A 19,116-nucleotide genomic window follows, 5' to 3' on the forward strand; every position below is an offset into this window, starting at 1 on the left:
CGGGCGGTGGCCGTGACTGTCACGCCGTGGGCCGGGCGGTGGCCGTGACTGTCACGCTGTGGGCCGGGCGGTGGCCCTCCCTTCTTGATGCCCTCACGTCTGTTATCTAGGAGATCGAAAGCAGTGTTAGAATTTGCCAGCAAGTTGCTCATGGATGATTTTCTAACCATGACATTAATTCCCCAAGTACAGCTTAGAGAGTGTTTTACCCAAAGTCACAGAGTAGTAGAAAGCTAAATCTGAAAAGATTAAAACCAATATTTATTAACACTTTAATCCTGTGGGTTAAATGGTCCCATGACTGTTTAGAGAGAATAATGTGTATTTTCTGAATGTTTAAAGAAAAAGTTATTCAAAAATTTTAACGACATTGTGGTGGGGCTAGATGGCAGTGCAGTGTAAGGCGATGCTCTATAAGGCTCCTCCACATGGGAAGGTTCCGGGTTCATGTCCAGAGACCTCCTTGCACACATCAGACATATGCATGCCCGTGCTCTGGGCAGGCTGAAGTTGGGGGTAGACTGCAGTGCAGGGACCCTGTTGGGTTCTACCTCTCGCTGTCTTCCTGCCTCTCTCTCTCTCTCTCTCTCTCTCTCTTTCTCTCTCTCATTCATTGAAAAAAGACAGAAAGAAAATTTTTTGAATGTAGCCCTGTATAGACATGTAATGAAGAAGACTTTTTATTTTTTTTTTAGAGAGATTTTTGCCATAGGGCACATGCTCTCACCAGAGAGACAAAGAGACAGAAAGCAAGAAGTCACTCCCCCGGGAGGATGGCCACACTGCAATCCCTTCTCCTCCATTCTCCTCTCAGAATCTTGGACATGCACACACACGCGCCTGGCGTGTCAAGTCGCCAGGTCCAGGACTCGAACTGTGGTCAACTACATGGTAGTCTAGCAACATAACCACTATGCCATCTGCTGGTCCCAAGAAGACATTTTTTTAAAATTATCCCCGTCCTGGGCCTTACTTCCCTAACAAATAACATGCTGCTTTCCTTTTCCATCTCCTTTTAGTAATTGCTCATGATCATGCACACGTTGTGTCCTTGTAATCCGGGCAAGACATAGTCGTGTTTCCTGGTGGTGATTTCATTTACCGTTAAAAGTGTTTTCGGTGTTCTTACAGTTTCTTCATAATAATACTCATTTTATTGATAAACTAGAATATTCTCTCTCTCTCTCTCTCTCTCTCTCTCTCTCTCTCTCCTCTCTAGGTTTTTGCCATAGGGTACATGCACTAGCCAGAGAGAGACAGAGAGGTAAAGTGAAAAATCACCACCACCACCCCCAAAGGGATGACCATGCCATAATCTCTTCTCCTCCAGTCTCCTCTTAGGATTTTGGGCATGCACACACACGTACTCCGGCATGATTTTCAAACCATCAGGTCCGGGACTTAAACCACAGTCAACTGTGTAGGAATCTAACATCTTAACCACCATACCACCTGCTGGGCTCTAAATTAGAATTATCTTAGCTTTTATTTCTTAGCCTAAGTTCTGCTTTCTCCTCTTTGTTTACCATCCTCCCTGCCCTGTGGTTTAACAATGTCCTGGGTATATTAAGAGTAGTGAGCTGAAATTGACCCAACATGAAATGGTACTGAAGTCATTAAATAGTTATTTGGGATTTTTAAAGTGAAGCAGTCATTTGGGGGAGGGGGTACCTTTCTCAGTTTTCAAACATGGCTCATACTTTGCACCACGGTCAGTTTTTTGCCTAGCAGTAAGCTGTGACGACGTGGCGCCTCCTACAGCTGTTCGTGTTGACAATCGGCGGCTGTCTTTCTCCATCACAGAGCTGTGTTCACTGGTATTCCTCTCGATGGAAGAGGCAGCATGTGCTCATTGCCTAGACACCTCCATAGTGTGCTTTATGTGTTAGGTCTGGGCTGGGAACACTTAAAAATAAGTCGGGCACAGGAACCAGCAGTTAGCGTAATGGCTATGTCGCGGGACTCTCACGTAGTCATCCGCGGGTCGCGTCCTGGACCTGGTGGCTTAAAACTCACGCCAGGCGCGTGTGCGTGCGTGCCCAAGATCCCGAGAGGAGAATGGAGGAGAAGGGATTGCGGCGTGACCATCCCCCCTGGGGGGTGATTTCTCGCTCTCGCTTTCTATCTCTATGTCTCTCTCTGTCTGTCTGGTGAGCGCACACGCCCTATAGCAAATAAACCTCTCCCCCCCAAAAAAAAAGTCGGACAGGTCAGACCAAACTTTAATCCTTGTTCCAAGCTTGTGGTTCTTTTTTAAGTCAATGAGCTGGAGCAGAAGCATGAGAACATCCTTATTCTAAAGACCCCAGTGAATTGTGGGTCAGATGGGAATATTTTCTGACCCAACTTCTGGTTATTGAAGTCCAGCACATCATGGAGAATCAGGGTTTCTGTTCAGTTGACCTTGGCTTGGCTGATAGACCCAGCTTTCCTCCTTGTTCATTCTTCCCTGCAGGGCTTGAGGCTCACCACGGGGTGTCTGATAGTGTGTGGTAATGATTGGCTGGTGGCTGGCAGCCGTTAAGTTCTTCGGGATGGAGGCTGGTCTCCAGAAAGACCAAGGCAGGATTAAAGGGCTGGGACTCTCAATCCTCTCCCTACCTCTGAGGAGGAGGGAAGTACGGAAAGTGGAATTAATCCCCAATGGCCAGTGATTTCATCAATCATGCCTACATGATGAAGCCTCCATAAAACCTTGAAAGGACATCAGTTTCAGAGAGTTTCTGGATAGCTGAGCCTGTGGGGGTTCCAGTAGGATACCTTGCCGAGAGATGGTCTGGAAGCTCTGTGCTCCTTTCCATACACCCCTACTCTATACCTCTCTTCACCCTATCCTTCCTAACATCCTTTATGGTAGACTGGTAGATGTAAATGTTTCCCTGAGTTCTATAAGCTGCCCTAGCAAATGAATCAAACCCAAGGGAGGTTGCGGGAACTCTGATTTATGGCTGGTCAGTAAAACAAACTAGGGCTTGCAATTGGCATCTGAAGGCGGGACAGCCTTGTGGGACAGCCCTCCACTGTGGAACCTCTGCTGCCTCCTGGCAGGCAGTGGTGGAACTGCAGTGAACTAGCTGGTGCCTGCTGCTGAAGAATAGCTTGCACGGTGTGTGGGAAAAGTCCCACATACCTGTGGTCGCAGAACTGTTCTATGTTGTCAGAGTGTAGTGGGAAGAAACAGTTGGCTTATTGCTGTACCCTCAGAGTGTCACTTAAAGGTTTTGACTTCTGCTCTCTGGAGATTGACAATAGCCATTTCAGAAGCACCGTGCTGGGGACCTCATCTGGGCCTGGCATCTGCTTTGTGCTCACTGTCTGGCTGGGAGACAACAGTAAACTTTGGACGGTTACCATTCAGGAGGTATGTGAGTTCCATAGGACTGACTGAAGTTTAGGGAGGGAAGAAAGTTCCATGGATGCAGAGGCAGGATGAGGGTCATGTCATGCATAGGTTGAGAGAGGCTTTCAACTTAGCCTCATTCACTCATTCAGAGAGAATTCATTGAACTAATGAGCAGGGACCTGCTTTCCTAAAAATTACACTCTAACCTAGAGGAAGGCAGATGGCAAATGAGGTCAGGCCGGGTAGAAAGAGAAGGAGCTAAAAGAAAATTCAGAGGAAGAGCTTTCCAGGCCTTTGGAGTAGCAAGTGGAAGACCCTGAGGCAGTGACTGGGCATTAGAGCCAATGCCCTCTCCTGTCCTCCTCCTACCCCGGTCAGCACCTCGCCCTCCACGCACTTCTCCACACCCTGCTTCACTTTGCTTGCTGGTAGTCATGATTTACTTTCATATTTTATATTCATTTGTTTATTTCTTCTGGTTTACTGTCCAACTAGAATGTGAGCTCCATAAGAACTAGAACTTCAGCGTGTTTATTGTCTCGAGGGCCTAAAATAGCTCCTGGCACACAGCAGGTCCTCAATATGTACTTACGTGGCTGAGTGGAAGGTCCATGCAGTTGAGCATAGAGAGAAAGAGTGGTCCAAGATTCCGAGGAGGGGACAGACAGGAAGGAGGGCATGCCAGGCATGCTGGGCTCTGAGCAAGGCCTCTGCAGGGTCTGTGGAAGGCCCAGGTGCCCAGGGCAGAAAATCCCACATGGAGAGTGGACCAAAGAGTCTCAGTGAGAGTCAGAACATTAGCCTCATCGCGCTCAGTGCCGTGAGTCGCCCTCCATCCCAATCTCCTTTCCCCATGTGAGCCCTTACCATGTCCTGAGCACGGCTGACACTGCAGATACAAAGGAGGAACCAGGCATGGTGTGATATTTGACTTTGGAGAGAAGAGCCCATCCCAAAGATTCGAAAGGGGAGACTCAAATTCCCCAAAATAGAGGGAGCAGAATTCTTTGGGCAGACTTTTGTGTATGTTCCCGACGGCATTAACATGGGTATCTGTAATTTGCCTAAAGCTCGTGGCTCTGGGAATTTATGTCTGAATCACTAATGCAGCTTGATATGTGGATTATTTATACAACTGACACAATCAAATGATTGTAAAGGATTAGCATCGTAGTTGGTAAATAAGATGTATGTAAACACACTGACGTTGATTCACTTGTGTTTAATGAAAAGACTCTGGAATGGTAACAGAAATACTTGGGCTTGTCATAGGAAGGAGGTGTTTGTGTCAGCCTCTTGGGCTGGACCTAGCAAGAAGAGAGAGTATTACGTTTTCTTATTTCTTTCCTCTCAGGAATAATTCCAGCTAATGGGAAGACCAATGTGACTATTAAGTTTACACCCTTTCGGTATGGAACTGCGCAAATTAAAATGCGGTTACTGATTTCCCAGTTCAACTCTCAACCCTACGAATGTGTCTTCACCGGAACGTGCTATCCCAACATGGCCTTACCGTACGGCTTCTTTGGAAACTTTATTTATTCTCGGCACTTGTTCAGAAATTCAAGTCTTTATTTCTTCCCTTCTGTCTTTCTTTTTTTGTAACAGAATGCCATCAGAAACGTATTTTACATGATAAGCCTACAAATACACTTTAAAATACAAAAGTAATGCATAGGATACCACTCTGCTAGCCGCTTCTGCCAGGAGGGGAAGAAATGATTGAGAAAAGGGGGGAAAGGGGTGGTTGGAGGAATACTTAAACTGATTGTTACTGGTGTATTATTTGAATTATTTTTGGTTTTGTTTTCATTGGGTTTTGATGTTTTTGTTTGTGGGTTTTTGTTTGTTTGTTTGTTTTTGTTTTTGTTTTTGCCAGAGGGCACACACGCTCACTAGAGAGAAGGGAAAGACAGAAAAAGCACCTCCCCCCCAGTGGACATGGTCACACTACAATTCCTTTTCCTCCATTTTTCCATTCAGCAAGGATTTTAGGAGCACACGCATGCGTGCACACACACACACACACACATATACACGTGTTCTGGGTATGTTTTCAAGCCACCAGGGCTAGGATTCAAACCATGGCTGGCCATGTGGGATCCAGCTCCTTATTCACAGGGCTTACCTATGGGATGGCCCATGTTTGAGTGCACTACCTCCTGTTCAAAAATTAAATCATAAGACCAGAACAACATGACCATTTTTAAAGTTTCATATAACATACTTAACTGAGTTCTGCTGTGTGCAGCACCTGTTTCAAACCTCCACAAGTAAAGGCCACACCCTTGAGATACAGGGGACTTCACAGGAGAGGTAAATGTGCCCCACAGAAAGTTTCTATAAACACCATCGGGTTAAAGCCAGAATGAAGATGTGAAATGGGGTGAAATTCTATTCATAACAAATCTTTTCTAAACTTCCATTTACACTTGAATATGTATTTTACATCCCAATATATCTGGTTAATATTATAAGTTTACTTTTTATTTTTTTCAGAGAGTTTATGTGCTCACCAGAGAGAGAGAGAGAGAGAGAGAGAGAGAAAGCACTTCCCAGGGGGTCATGGGCCATGGTCACACCGCAATCCTTTTTCCTCCATTTCTCCTCCTGTTGGGATCTGAGGCACTCATGCATACCCACACACTCAGCATGTTTTCCAAGCCACCAGGGTCAGGATTGGAACTGCGGTCGGCTGTGTAAGATCAGGCTCCCTACGCACTGCACTTAACTGCTGTGTTATCGGGCCAGCCCTAGGAGTTTTCCTAATATACGTTATTATTATGAAAGTTAAAAGAAAACGTTGTCACAATATAAATACTAACCTTAGAAAATCCTGGCCATTATTTTGAAAATGATAAAGAAATGCCTTGGCTTTCCTTCTTTTCCCTTCGTGCATAGTTGCATATCATACATAATAACATCCTCACACATATTCAACGTACAGTAATGGGGCCAGCAGGTGGTGTTGTGGTTAAAGCGCTGGACTCCCACATGGCCTGCTGTGGTTTGAGTCCCAGACCTAGTAGTTTGCTTTCTCACCTTCCTTCTCTCTCTCTTTCTCTCTCCCTCTCTGATGAGCGCATGTGCCCTGGAGCAAGTATTTTTAAATGTTGATAAATAACCTTATACCAAAATATGAACTAATGTCATGATTTATTACACAAGAGATCTTCAAAAAGTTCATGGAAATGCATATTATGAAAAAGTTATATTAAAGGCATAAAAGCAATGAAAATAGTTATGGATGCTGAAGACAGTGCGGAACGGGGTAGTAGAAGGGAAGAGTATAGAGAAGGATAGCAAGAGAACAAATAGCGAGGCACGACATTAGTGGGACACAGAAATGGTTTATTACCTGTTGATAACACGTATAGTTTTCTCAGCTGGATTGGTCCGAGAAGTATTTCATGTTGGGTAAATTCTTTATACAAGTCAAATGATATATAGTGATTAAATGTTTTTTTAAAAAATGAGAATAAATAATAATAATAATCTGAAAAAAATAATAAAAAGCTATTCGATGATGATGTAGATACTAATACCTTTGTCTTGACTGATATGCATGGTAATAGAAATGTAATACACTATAAAGATATATGCAATTCAGGGACCAGCAGTTGGTGTAATGGCTATGTCACTGGACTCCCATGTAGTCGACCACTGTTCGAGTCCCGGACCCAGTGTCTTAGACTCACACTGGGCGTGTGTGCATGCATGCCCAAGATCCCGAGAGGAGAATGGAGGAGAAAGGATTGCGGTGTGGCCACCCCTCCGGGGGCGGGGGGGTGATTTCTCACTTTCTGTCTCTCTGTCTCTCTCTCTCTGGTTAGCGCACAGGCTCTATAGCAAAAACTTCTCCAAAAAAAAGATAGATGTAATTCAATGTAATATAAAAAGATTATAATAATAAATAAAATTAAGTTTAATAATAAATAATAACCATCAAAATAATAAATCAAATTAAATTATTCTAAAAAAGGAAAAGAAAAAGTTATTCATGAACGTCAAGATTTATTTACACTAAGATAAAGTCATACTTGACCCCCACTTTTCCGTGACTTTTTGAAGTCCCTCATACTGTCAGAGTGAATGCTAGTGTATTCTTATCTCTGTAATGTCACGAACATCTGTTGTTCATCTTATAAAACAAACATCGATAGTTAGCTGCACTGTCTCTACCTGCCAAGGTCCAAAGGCACTTTTCAGTTACAGACAATATCCCAAACATAGTCTGAACCTCTTAGTGAAAGATCTTGCTACAAACAACGGGCATAACCATTCTTTCACTTTGAAGGAAAATGAAGGTAGGATTTTAAAATTCAATAAATTTAGCTATTGAGAACCAACAGCCTAAAACTGAACTATGCTGGACCACAAGAGGATATTTGAGCACATCCTGTTCTTCATTCATGATGTCATTTAAGAATGTAAGGGAAGGGCTGACCCAGGATCGTAAGGCCCTGGTCCGGACAGACAACCGAGGGGCTCCTGCCGCAGGTGTCTGCCAGCGCGCTGCGGAGGCGGGCAGAACCTGGCCGGCGTTGCTCCTGGCGGTGCAAGGCGGTGACCTGCCACCCCCTCGGGTTGTTGGGCTCACAGAGGAGACTGAGAGCACCTGAAGGCCCCAGCCGCCTCACCAAATCAGAGAAAGAAGCCATCTTCCTACAACATGGCAGGTCTTCGGTTATGGGGTGGACGCCTATGAAGCCTGCAAGAAGAGAAATCTGACAGGCGACATCATTAAGCGGCAGAAGAAGGTTCAGGAAGCTGATGTAGTGATATTTCAGTTCTGGTGCCGGGGCGGTGCCGGGGCTTCGCCTTCGACACCCTGGGGTCTACGACTCCGGTTTTCTCAAGAGTTAAGTTGGGCCTCCTTTCCTTAACCACAGTGGGCACGGCGGAGATGTACAGCAAGGGGAGTCAGCGGGTCTCCTGGTACTTCCTGCAGACACTGCAGCATAGCGGTTGCACTTCTGTAGATTTAAAGTCCTCGCCCCTCAGATCAGTTTTGCTCCTGGGTCTGCATCAGAAGAAGAAAGAGGGGATGGTGGCTTCGTGAGCTCAGCAGCTGAAGACCCCTGGGAGGAAGAGCCCATCCACTGCACATCCCCTTGGTACTTCGGGCCACAACAAACACTTTGTGCCACGTGCACGTCACATGAGCAACGCTAGCCCACCCGAGAACATGCGCTGGGAAGATGGGGCCTCACAAAGTAACTGCAGCAGAGCAAACTGGGGACCTTTAATGGTGTATGTGAATGAGGACCTTCCATCCAATATTGCAGTGACAAGCAAGTCAGACTGAACTCTACCCTGAGCCATGTTATTCACCCAGGTGATTAATACAGACTGCCCGACTTGCAGTGATTTCACTTAGGAGTTTTCAGTTTTATGGTGCCCTTATTGGTCCGGAACCCCATCATAAGTCAAGGAGCTTTTGGACTTGGAATAGTTTGACTTACAACTTTTCAACTTTTTGATGGGTTTACCAGGCTATTACAAAAAAAATTTTAAAAAGAATGTAAGGAAAAACAACCATTGGTGGGCTATCTCAATATATAAGATTAGACTTAAATATACTGACATTGCATTTATTTGGGGAGAGCACTGTTTCAGTACATAGGTTTATTTTCAGTTTAGATAACGTGATGAACTGCAAGTTGTGGTACTATCAGAAGGAATATAAAAATAGCAGCCTTGAGTCATTGGCTTACATACTAATTTAACATTTGTTTTAACCTATAGATTGAAAGAATTTGAGAGATTAAATAATCTTTCTAAGAAAATCAATGTGCCCCCAGAAAAAACAATGACACATATCAATTTTCACCGACTACCAGCAAAGACAAAGCCTCCAAAAATTAAGGTAAAGTGGGCGTTATCATCAAGGTGGTGGAAGGAATGACCGAGAAAGGAAATTACTAATTTCCCCCCACTTTTCTGGTCTCTCAGGAAATTGAATACCAGAACTTAAAATTCCCAGTGGATTTATCGAATCCATTTGCTGTGGCAACGGTTTTAAACCAAGAACCAGGAAAGTTGAAGATTAAAGAATTGAAAGAAGGTAACTAGTTGATCCTCTCTAAACCAGCCCCTGGGCAGATACGGAAGAATCAGGGCTTGTCTCATTTATTATTTGTGAACAAAGAACCTCAGTTAGATTGCCGTTATGGTTTGCCATTAGAAAGGTGTTTTTCTCTCAGCAAATTATTTTCATTCAATTTCTGGCATAATCCTTGTTTGCTCCTGCCTTCAGTTTTAGACCAAGGCAATGAAATTTACAAAACCAGACAGATGAAGGAGGCGCTCTTCGAACAGAAAGTCAGACAGAACTCTCATGAAGAGATGGAGAATCACCTTAAGTGGTAAAATTAAACAATGATTTGTACTAAGTGATAGCACGGCTGTTTTTCAATGATGGTCTTTTATACATGAGACACACTGAAATGTAATATCCTTTTATGCCCTTTGAAGAATTTGATCATTTTTTTCTCTTCCACCGGCCCTTCCATTTCTGAGTGGATTTCTATTAGGAATAAATTAATGTGACCAAACCCTACTCTTTTGTAATTATGACCAGACAGTGGCAGAATCAGAGTGAACTGTGGGAGACACCAGGACCCTGCTCCCTCCTGGCCACTGCTGTAGTGCCCCCCTTGCTCCAGGACAGATCGGAGTGGCCTAGGCATCCCAAATCTCTCCTCATCACCTCCCACCCCACATGAGCCCTGTGTCCATGCTGTGTTTACTGGGGCCTTCTGGGGATCCTGGGGATGTGGTTTGTGGGGAGAGGCCCCTGGTATTTAAAATCTCATATGTGAAAATTCTCACTCTCCTATATTAAAAATGGAACCTGTTTCACCACCTTCTTTTTTTTTTTTTTAACTAGATCATGCCAGGTATTTCCATGTGCACAAATTCAGCCAAAGCAAACTTTAGAAACTCTTGAATTGGGCTGAAAAGGTGACTCCTGGAAAGTGTCATTGAGAGGCAACCTCACCCACACCCTTGCCTCCGTACTTCCCATCACAGAAGAACCTGCCCTGATCTTGAAGCCCTTCAGAAAAGGGTCCATACCCTCTGCCCTGTTTCCGTGGCCTTTGTTTCTAACAGAAATCTCTTTTTGCTTCAGCCTAACTCTGTATTCATGGTCTGGCTTCGGTTAAATAGAAAATATTTCAAGTAACTGAAGATTTTTAAAGTATCCCCTATTATCAAAAATAGATACATTGTCATTGCAAGAAATCTGAAAACAAAAAATTTTAAGTATAGAAAATGAGGGACCAGCAGTTAGCATAATAGTTACATCACTGGACTCCCATTTAGTCGACCATGATTCGCATCCCAGACCCAATGGCTTAAACTCACACCGGGCACGTGTGCGTGTGTGCCCAAGATCCCGAGAGGAGAATGGAGGAGAAGGGATTGCGGCGTGACCATCGCCCCTGGGGGGTGATTTCTTGCTTTCTGTCTCTCTATCTCTCTCTGTCTTTCTGGCAAGCACACACGCCCTATAGCAAAAACCTCTCCAAAAAAAGAAAATAAGAAAAAAAAAAAATCCCTGTAACTTCGTCACTCAGCAGTCTCCACTGTCAGCACTGGTGTCTCTCCTCCCTTCCCTGCTTCTTGTACCATACTTGAAATCACATCTCTGAAGGTGGTGTTCTTCACTTCATATTTTTCCCGAGCTTTTTATGTTGACAGATTTTAAGCCTGTAATATCCACATATGAACATTTTTTAAAGATTTTTTTTTTTTTTTTTTTGGAGAGGTTTTTCGCTACAGGGCACGTGCGCTCACCAGACAGACAGAGACATAGAGACAGAAAGCGAGAAATCACCCCCCAGGGGGGATGGTCACACCGCAATCCCTTCTCCTCCATTCTCCTCTCGGGATCTTGGGTACGCACGCACACGCGCCCAGCGTGAGTTTTAAGCCACCGGGTCCGGGACGCGAACCACAGTCGACTACGTGGGAGTCCAGCGACATAGCCATTACGCTAACTGCTGGTTCCCAAAGATTTATTTTTTATTCAATTTTATTATTATTATTTTTTAATTTGCTATAGGACACGTGGAAGAGAGACAGAGAGAGAAAGCAAGCCGCCAAGTTTAGAACTCAACCAGCCAGCCATGTAGGAGTCCAGTGCTTTAACCACCACGCCACCTGCTGGCCCCCATCAACATTTTTCAAGACCTCTCGTACACCTGACCTTGGTGCGCTAAAGGTTAACATCATGCCACATGTTTGCCCTCACTCCATACACTCATGCACAGAGGTGTATACACACGCTCACGCACGCACCTGCATATAAACCCACACATGCCTTTTCTTGTTTTCAGAGCTGTTTGGAAGTTAGTTGTAGATGTAAGGAAATTCAGTTCTCTGCAAATACTTTAGCAACTAGCTCCTAACAATGACATCCTCAATTATTACTGTGATCTCTTGCAAGAAAGTTAATATCGATACATTGATATTATCTAGTAGTCAGTCTATGGGCAAATTTACCCATTGTCCAGTAATGTCCTTTACACCTAGAATGATTTGGTTTTAGAGGAGGATGTCTAGGGTCCAATTTGGTTTTCCTTTGCATTTCTCTTTGGTGTCCTTGAATCTAAAACAGTTCTTCAGACACCTCCTCACCACTTTAAAAATCATAGCTACTTTTTATTTTAAACGTGCGGCAAGTCCCATGGTGGACTTAAAAAGTCCAAGTGCCAAGTCTCAGATCTTTCAAAGTTGTGAGAAAATTGTGACAGTGTACAAGTCCCTATTTTAAAATGTACAGTGCAGAAATTTTTTTCAGTGTATTTACAATGTTGTGTAACTGTCACTACTACCTAATTCCAGGGCGTTGCCATCACTTCAGAAAGAAACCTGATACCCACCAGTAGTCACTCCCCATGCCCCACCTCCTCGGTCACCGGGCAACCACTAATATACTTTCTGGCTCCGTGGATCTGCCTATTCTGGATGTTTTATATAAAGGGAAGCTGCAATACACAGTCTTTAGTGACTGGCTTCTTTCGCCTCACATGTTTTCAAGGTTCACGCATAACATAAGCACGTATCAGTACTTTGTTCCTTTTATGGCTGGATGATGTTCCAGTGTATAGACTTACAGCATTGCATTTATCCATCCACCAGCTAATGGCATTTAAGTGGTCTCCACTTTTTGGCAGTTGCGAGTAATGCTGCTATGAATGCTTATCTACAAATTTTTGTGTGAACACATCTTTTCAGTTCCCTTGGGTCTGTACCTATAAGTGGACTTGCTGAATCACATGGTGACTCTATATGTAACTTTTTAAAAAATAGTTATTTTATTTAACTTTATTTATCCATTTGTTTATTTATTTCAGTTTGACCAGAGAGGAACAGAAAGAGAGAGAGAGAGAAAGCCACCAGGTCCAGGACCCAAACCACCGTCGGCCATAGGGGAGTCCAGCGCCCTTAACCACCATGCCACCTGCCGGCCCCATGTGTAACTTTTTTAGGAGGCATCAAGCTGTTCTGCATGGTAGCTGCACTATTTACATCCCCACCAGCAACATGTGAAGGGCCCAGTTCTTCCACATCCTTGGCAATACCTGTCATCTTGCATCTTTATGATTATCACAGACATCCCATTTGGCATGAAGTGGTGTGTTCTTGTGTTCTGATTTGCATTTCCCTGAGTGATGTTGCACATCCACATGTTTTAATGCATAAACGTTTTAGAATGTATTACTAGAAGATAAGCTCCATCCTGCAGAGTATGTTACCACTTCTCTCCCCCTGATATTTCCTCCAATATCTGAGCACTTATCAGTCGTCGAGTATGGCAAAGACAGTGCACCCCAAAGTTGACTGTGGTACTCTGACGGCTTCTGGAAGTTAGTTTTTTTCTCCCCAGGCAGGTGCACCTTGGTAAAGATCACATGTCTTTTAAATTTAAAAAAGAGCTTACTGAGGACCGGCAAAGAGCATGCACCAAATATGAGGTCAGAATTACTGCTAATTTCATATCATTTGTTTCCCTGAATATTTTGTATTCCTTCCGTACGCAAGATGTCATATAAGGAGGAAGAAACATTGTAGTTAGGTTGGGAGGAAAGGAGGCTGATAACAAGTAAAGGGTTAGCCATAAATCAGGGTTGGCTATAATGTCCCCTGGGACCTATACGACATTATCATGGGCATTCAGTAGTCAGAGAGGAAAGAGAACTCATCCGATTGAAAAGTTTCCTGGAAGACACTGTGTCATTGTGGAAAAGTGGTGAGGAGTACTAATGCATTTAGAGGGAGGAAATGGTGTTATGCTATCATTAAATGCAGGCTAGAATTCTGGGCATGGGTGTACCTGTCCCATCATCTGCAGAGCACAAAGAAAAGGACCTGCAGAGGGTGACCAGGAGCCATACCAGACCCAGATCCAAGCAATAGTCCCAAGTCAGTGACTCTCAAAGGAGCCAAGCAGAGCAGGAGCAAAATGAGCTGACGGGAGTGGGGCCATGCCTGAGACAGTGAGCAGCACCAGCAGCCTTGGGGACAGGAGCTACAGACTGTGCAATATGTCTCAACCATGGCCTCACTGTGGCATGGGGCACAGTTGTTACTTGCAGGGCAGATGCAGAGAACGTGGGGAACAAGTCCATAGCATCTAAAGCATAGGACTCAGTTGGGGCTCCGTGTATGAGGGACGTGGACTTGATTGGTCAGACTTGTGAAATCATCACAAATGTATTAATTTGCTTGGGCTTCCATAAGAAAGTGCCACAGACTGGGTGGCTTAAAACAGCAGACTTTATCCTGGGAGATGGCCACCATCTCCCTGTGTCTTCACGTGGTCCTCCCTCTGTGTGTGTCTGTCTCATCTCCTCTTCTTGTAAGGACACCAGTTCTATCAGAGTAAGATCCATTCTAATGACCTCGTTTTAACTTGATCCCCTCTTTAAAGACCCTCATCTCCAAACACAGTCACAGGATGAGGTGGGCGATAGAGGCTCAACACGTGAATTGGGATGGGGGCACCAATCACTCCAAAAGGCTTATGTTTAAGCTTGGGTTCATGAGCTTCAGGTAAGCTTAATGTGGCAGCAGTGGGTAGAGAGAACTAGGGACAAACTGTGTCTTATCGGAGATGAGTAAGTTTCTCTTAGAGAACACATTTTCTTCTGAGATTTGGAGTCTAAACCAGATATTCAGGTAAATTTGTCTTATTTTTCATGAAACATGCAAAAGAATGTAAAATCATTACATCGGCAAATCTTCACGTCTAGGAATGGCACCCATGAAACGGCCATTTAAATTTAGTTTGGTGTGTGTTTCAGATTTGTTGCATGCTGTCATGAAAACAGAATACCAGGTACTTTATGTCGAGCTCCCTCTCCAATGGAGAGCGCCTTTCTAACTTTTCAAGGACGCAGGTGCTATGGGCGTGCCGTGAGCTCTCAGACTGCGGACGCAGTGCTCACAGGGCAGGGAGGAGGAGGAGTGGACGTTGGAGACCAAGTGTTACAGGGATCCTGCTCTGTGTGCCCAGGGGGTTTTCTCTGGCAGGTGACCCTGGCAAGGAGCTCCTGAGAGCCCAAAGCACATGAAAGAAAGCTGAGCAAATAAAGGTGATGGGGAGAAGGAAGTCAGCATCGTAGCTGAATGACACAGACCCTCCCGCACACTCTCAGAGGAGACAAGAATGTTCCAGAGTGTTCATCACAAATAAGTAAAGTCTTCATAAAGACACGAGAAATCTCCCTTCACTTTATTCTAGCAACCTATTTGCCGATCTCCTCTTTAAATGGATGGCTTTACTTTATAATTAGTGGTGGTAGGGGCCAGGATCTTTCCCCTTGAGACCTGGGCTGTAAACTTCTCCCATTTCATGATATGTGTGAGTCAGAACTAGACAGCTCACTGCCCTGGTGATAATAAAACACCTCTCTTGCTCCTGAACAGGGTGTTAATGATGATCAAAATAGATTTTTCCAGTTAAGTCTATAAAACAAATATGAATGGTATCCTCAAGAGCCAAACTAGTTTTCAGAGGTACCTCACCAACAAATCATAGGACCCACAGAGAGATGAAACCAAACATGGTCTGCAGGGTGCACAGCCCCTTTCCAGGGACTAGCGTGTATAGACACTGATCCGAGCCCAGCTGGCCCACCCCCGGGGTCAATGGTAGTTTGTGGGGAGAGAAGAGAACCCCAGGGGTTGTCAGGGGAGCAGGCAAGTGGGGGCAGGAGAGCCACTCTGGGACGCGTATCCCAGAGAAGGGCAGATAGTGCCCCTGCACGGGGGGAGCAGTCAACCTCCACCACCTTGGAAAGGAGGGGAGTGACCAGGTTTATAAAACCTGACACTTGGATAATTAACTCATGGGAGCACAAAACTTTGCTGGGACATTTCTTTCCAATGAAATCTATACATGAAGGGTCTTCAAAAAGTTCGTGGAAAATGCACCTTGCCTAAAAAGAAAAGATGAATGGATTTCTTTTTGCACCAAATAAGCCTGTACTTTTGTTCCATTTTCTCATGAACGGTTTGAAGTCCCCTGTTCTCTTATGGTTAGTTTCCTATAATCCTTGCTGTGAATTTTAAGTGCCTTGGCAATCATTTCCTCTCGTTATAAAAAGAAGATAATGGGTCTGTGTTTCCATAAAGGCTTCCTAGGTCTAATGGGTAAGCGTAATTATAATGAACATTTTAGCCTGCTCCTGTGTGTCTCCACAGCTTCCAGCAGGAGCTCTCAGGGTGGGTTTGACCAATAGCTTAATGAGTTCCTACCAGTTTTAAAGAGAAATGAAGTCTTATGCATTTGTATTTAACTTTAATTATTTTGATGATTAAAACCCCAGCAAGATAGAGGAGATCCTATTTTGGAAAAGGAATTTCAGCGACTCAAGACAGAAGTTAACCAAAAACGGGTCGTTCACAATCTAGAAGAGGTAGGTGATTCCTTTTATGTGGAACCTGATTGGCATTTCTTTGAAAACTTTACATTCTTTTTTCTTTTTTTCTTTTCTTTTTTTTTTTTTTTTTGAGAGGTTTTTGCTATAGCGTGCGAGAGCTCTCCAGAAAGACAGAGAGAGACAGAGAGACAGAAAGCAAGAAATCACCCTCCAGGGGGGATGGCCATGCCACAATTCCTTCTACTCCATTCTCCTCTCAGGATCTTGGGCACACATGCACACGCGCCCGGCATGAGTTTAAGCTACAAGTCTGGGACTTGAACCACGGTCAACTACATGGGAGTCCAATGACACAGCCATTACGCTAACTGCTGGTCCCTCCAGGCCCCATCTTTTTAAAATGTACATTTAATTACTGTACGTCTTTACAGCTTATGAAATTTTTTTTAATAATAAACAATTTTGAGACTAGCAGTTTGCATAATGGCTATGTCGGTGGACTCCCATGTAGTCGACCGTGGTTCGCGTCCCGGACCCGGTGGCTTAAAACTCACGACGGGTGCGTGTGCATGCATGCCCAAGATCCTGAGAGGAGAATGGAGGAGAAGGGATTGCCGTGTGACCATCCCCCCTGGGGGGTGATTTTCTCACTTTCTGTCTCTCTGTTTCTCTCTGTCTGGCGAGCGCACGCACCCTATAGCAAAAAAAACTCTCAAAAAAATAAAAATAAAAATAATAATAATAAACAATTTTATAGAAACCCTTTACTAAAATATATTTAATAAATTTTAATATGCTTACATTTTCAGAGTTTCTTTTACCATTTATTTGCAAACAAGGCATCAACACCTGTAACTAATGTTTCTCTTGAAATTAACAACTCTGTGGCATACAGTCTGCTGTACCTGACTACCTTCTGTCATGTGATAGTTTGAGGTTCAAAGTCCAACTTTTAATTTTAGCAGTGAAAAATGTTCTCCCTAATCTTCCCATCTCCATCATTCTTGTTTTTTTTAACATTCAGTCACTACAGCATTTTCCCGTCATGAATACTGTGTGTTGCTTCAGTCAAAGATATTACCATACACATTATCATCGACAGACTTCTTTCCATTTTGGGTCCCTTAAATGTTTTGCTTCTTTCTTCTTTCCCTTGTCCCCAACTCAAGAAATAGTCTCTATAGTCCTGTATATGCTAAACTGTTTAATAAATGTTCAGTAATGGGCAGAACAAGTAAATAATGACTCAATTTAGGATCAAACTCTGAAATGTTTAAATGCTTATGCCAGGAGTTACAAATTTTAATGTAAGATGTGCCTATATTTTATATTTACAGAAAATCAAGGAATTTCAACCCAATTTTGATCCACTCATTAACAACACTTGGGTCAACAGGTTCAGAGCACAAAGACAGTTTCGACAAATAGCACGCAAGGTAAGTCCCAGCATCAGGCGAGATTTCGACTTATTCAGTCATCAGCACACAGATCTCAAACAATGGGTTTTGTTTGTTTTTTTGAGAGAGATTTTTGCTATAAGACACATGCACTCACCCAAGAGAGACAGAAAGCAAGAAATTTCCCCCAGATTGGCCATGCTGTAATCTCTTCTCCATTCTCTCCTCAGGATTTTGGACATGCACATACACGTGCCCAGTGTGAGTTTTAAGCTGCAGAGTCTGGCACTCAAACTCTGGTCAGCTATGTAGGAGTCCAGCAACGTAATCATTTTGCCATCTGCTAGTTCCAGACAATGGGGTTTTGTTTGTCTGTTTTTATTTAGAAAGATTTTTACTATAGCGTGCATGTGCTCACTGAAGAGACAGACAGAAAGCAAGAAATCACCCCCCATGGGGAGTGGCCATGTCACAACCTCTTCTCCATTCTCCTCTCAGGATTTTTGGCATGCATGCACACGTGCCCAGCATGAGTTTTAAGTTACCGGGTCCAGGACTCAAACCGCAGTTGATTATGTGGGAGTCAAGTGACATAGCCATTACACCGCTTGCTGATCCCAACAATGGGTTTTTAATAACACCTTTCGTGAGATACAATTTATATACTATAAAAGTCACCCCTGTGAAGTGTACAATTCAAGAGTTTTTAGTATATTCAGAGCTATCACCACTATCTAATTTTAGAACACTTTTATTGCCTCAAAAAGACTGCCCTCTACCTACTAGCAGTCACTCCCTCTTCCCCTTCCCTTCCCCTGGTCCTGGCAATAAACGATCTATTTTCTGCCTTTATGGATTCACCTTTTGTGGACATCCATGTAGATGAGATCACAATACAGGGTGTTTTGTGACTGATTTTTTCACTTACATACTTTCAAGGTTCACCGTGTTGTGCCATGTGTCAGTACTCCATCTCTCTTTATGGCTGAGTAATATGCCGTTGTTTGGTAGACCACATTTTCTGTACCCATTCATCAGCTGATGGATGTTTCAGTTGTTTTCCCGTTTTGGATGTAATGAGTAAATGCTGCTGTGAATGTTTGTGAAATTCGTGGACATATGTCTTCAATTCTCTTATGTAAACAGGAATCTTCAAAAACTTCATGGAAGATGTTTAATGTGAAAAAGCTGCATAAATGTCCACTGTATTTGACCAAAATAAATTTGCATTTTGGGACCTGCAGATGACATAATGACTATGTCACTGGACTCCCATGTAGTTGACTGAGATTCGAGTCCCGGACCTGGTGGCTTAAACTCATGCCAGGTGCGTGTGCGTGCGTGCCCAAGATCCCGAGAGGAGAATGGAGGAGAAGGGATTGTGGCGTGGCCATCCCTTTGGGGGGAGATTTCTTGCCTTCTGTCTCTCTATGTCTCTCTGTCTTTCTGGCAAGCGCACATGCCATATAGCAAAAAAAAA

At 43.8% G+C, this 19,116-nt stretch overlaps 1 protein-coding gene and 1 pseudogene across 6 annotated transcripts in view; both read left to right on the forward strand.

Moving 5' to 3' along the window:
- CFAP221 (cilia and flagella associated protein 221) overlaps nucleotides 1-19,116 on the forward strand; it is a 130,809-nt gene that overhangs the window by 74,380 nt on the left and 37,313 nt on the right. For all 6 annotated transcript variants that reach the window (XM_006169564.1, XM_006169565.2, XM_006169566.1 and 3 more), the window contains 7 exons: nucleotides 4,698-4,857; nucleotides 9,092-9,212; nucleotides 9,299-9,410; nucleotides 9,603-9,711; nucleotides 13,242-13,329; nucleotides 16,186-16,275; nucleotides 17,577-17,675. In XM_006169564.1, the coding sequence (XP_006169626.1) occupies nucleotides 4,698-4,857; nucleotides 9,092-9,212; nucleotides 9,299-9,410; nucleotides 9,603-9,711; nucleotides 13,242-13,329; nucleotides 16,186-16,275; nucleotides 17,577-17,675 (779 nt within the window). The remainder of the gene's footprint in view (nucleotides 1-4,697; nucleotides 4,858-9,091; nucleotides 9,213-9,298; nucleotides 9,411-9,602; nucleotides 9,712-13,241; nucleotides 13,330-16,185; nucleotides 16,276-17,576; nucleotides 17,676-19,116) is intronic.
- Nucleotides 7,645-8,518, forward strand: LOC114006351 (ribosyldihydronicotinamide dehydrogenase [quinone] pseudogene; annotated as a pseudogene).

This window comes from Tupaia chinensis, unplaced genomic scaffold (genome assembly GCF_000334495.1).
Source record: "Tupaia chinensis unplaced genomic scaffold, TupChi_1.0 Scaffold147282_1, whole genome shotgun sequence".
Classification (NCBI taxonomy): Eukaryota; Metazoa; Chordata; class Mammalia; order Scandentia; family Tupaiidae; genus Tupaia; species Tupaia belangeri.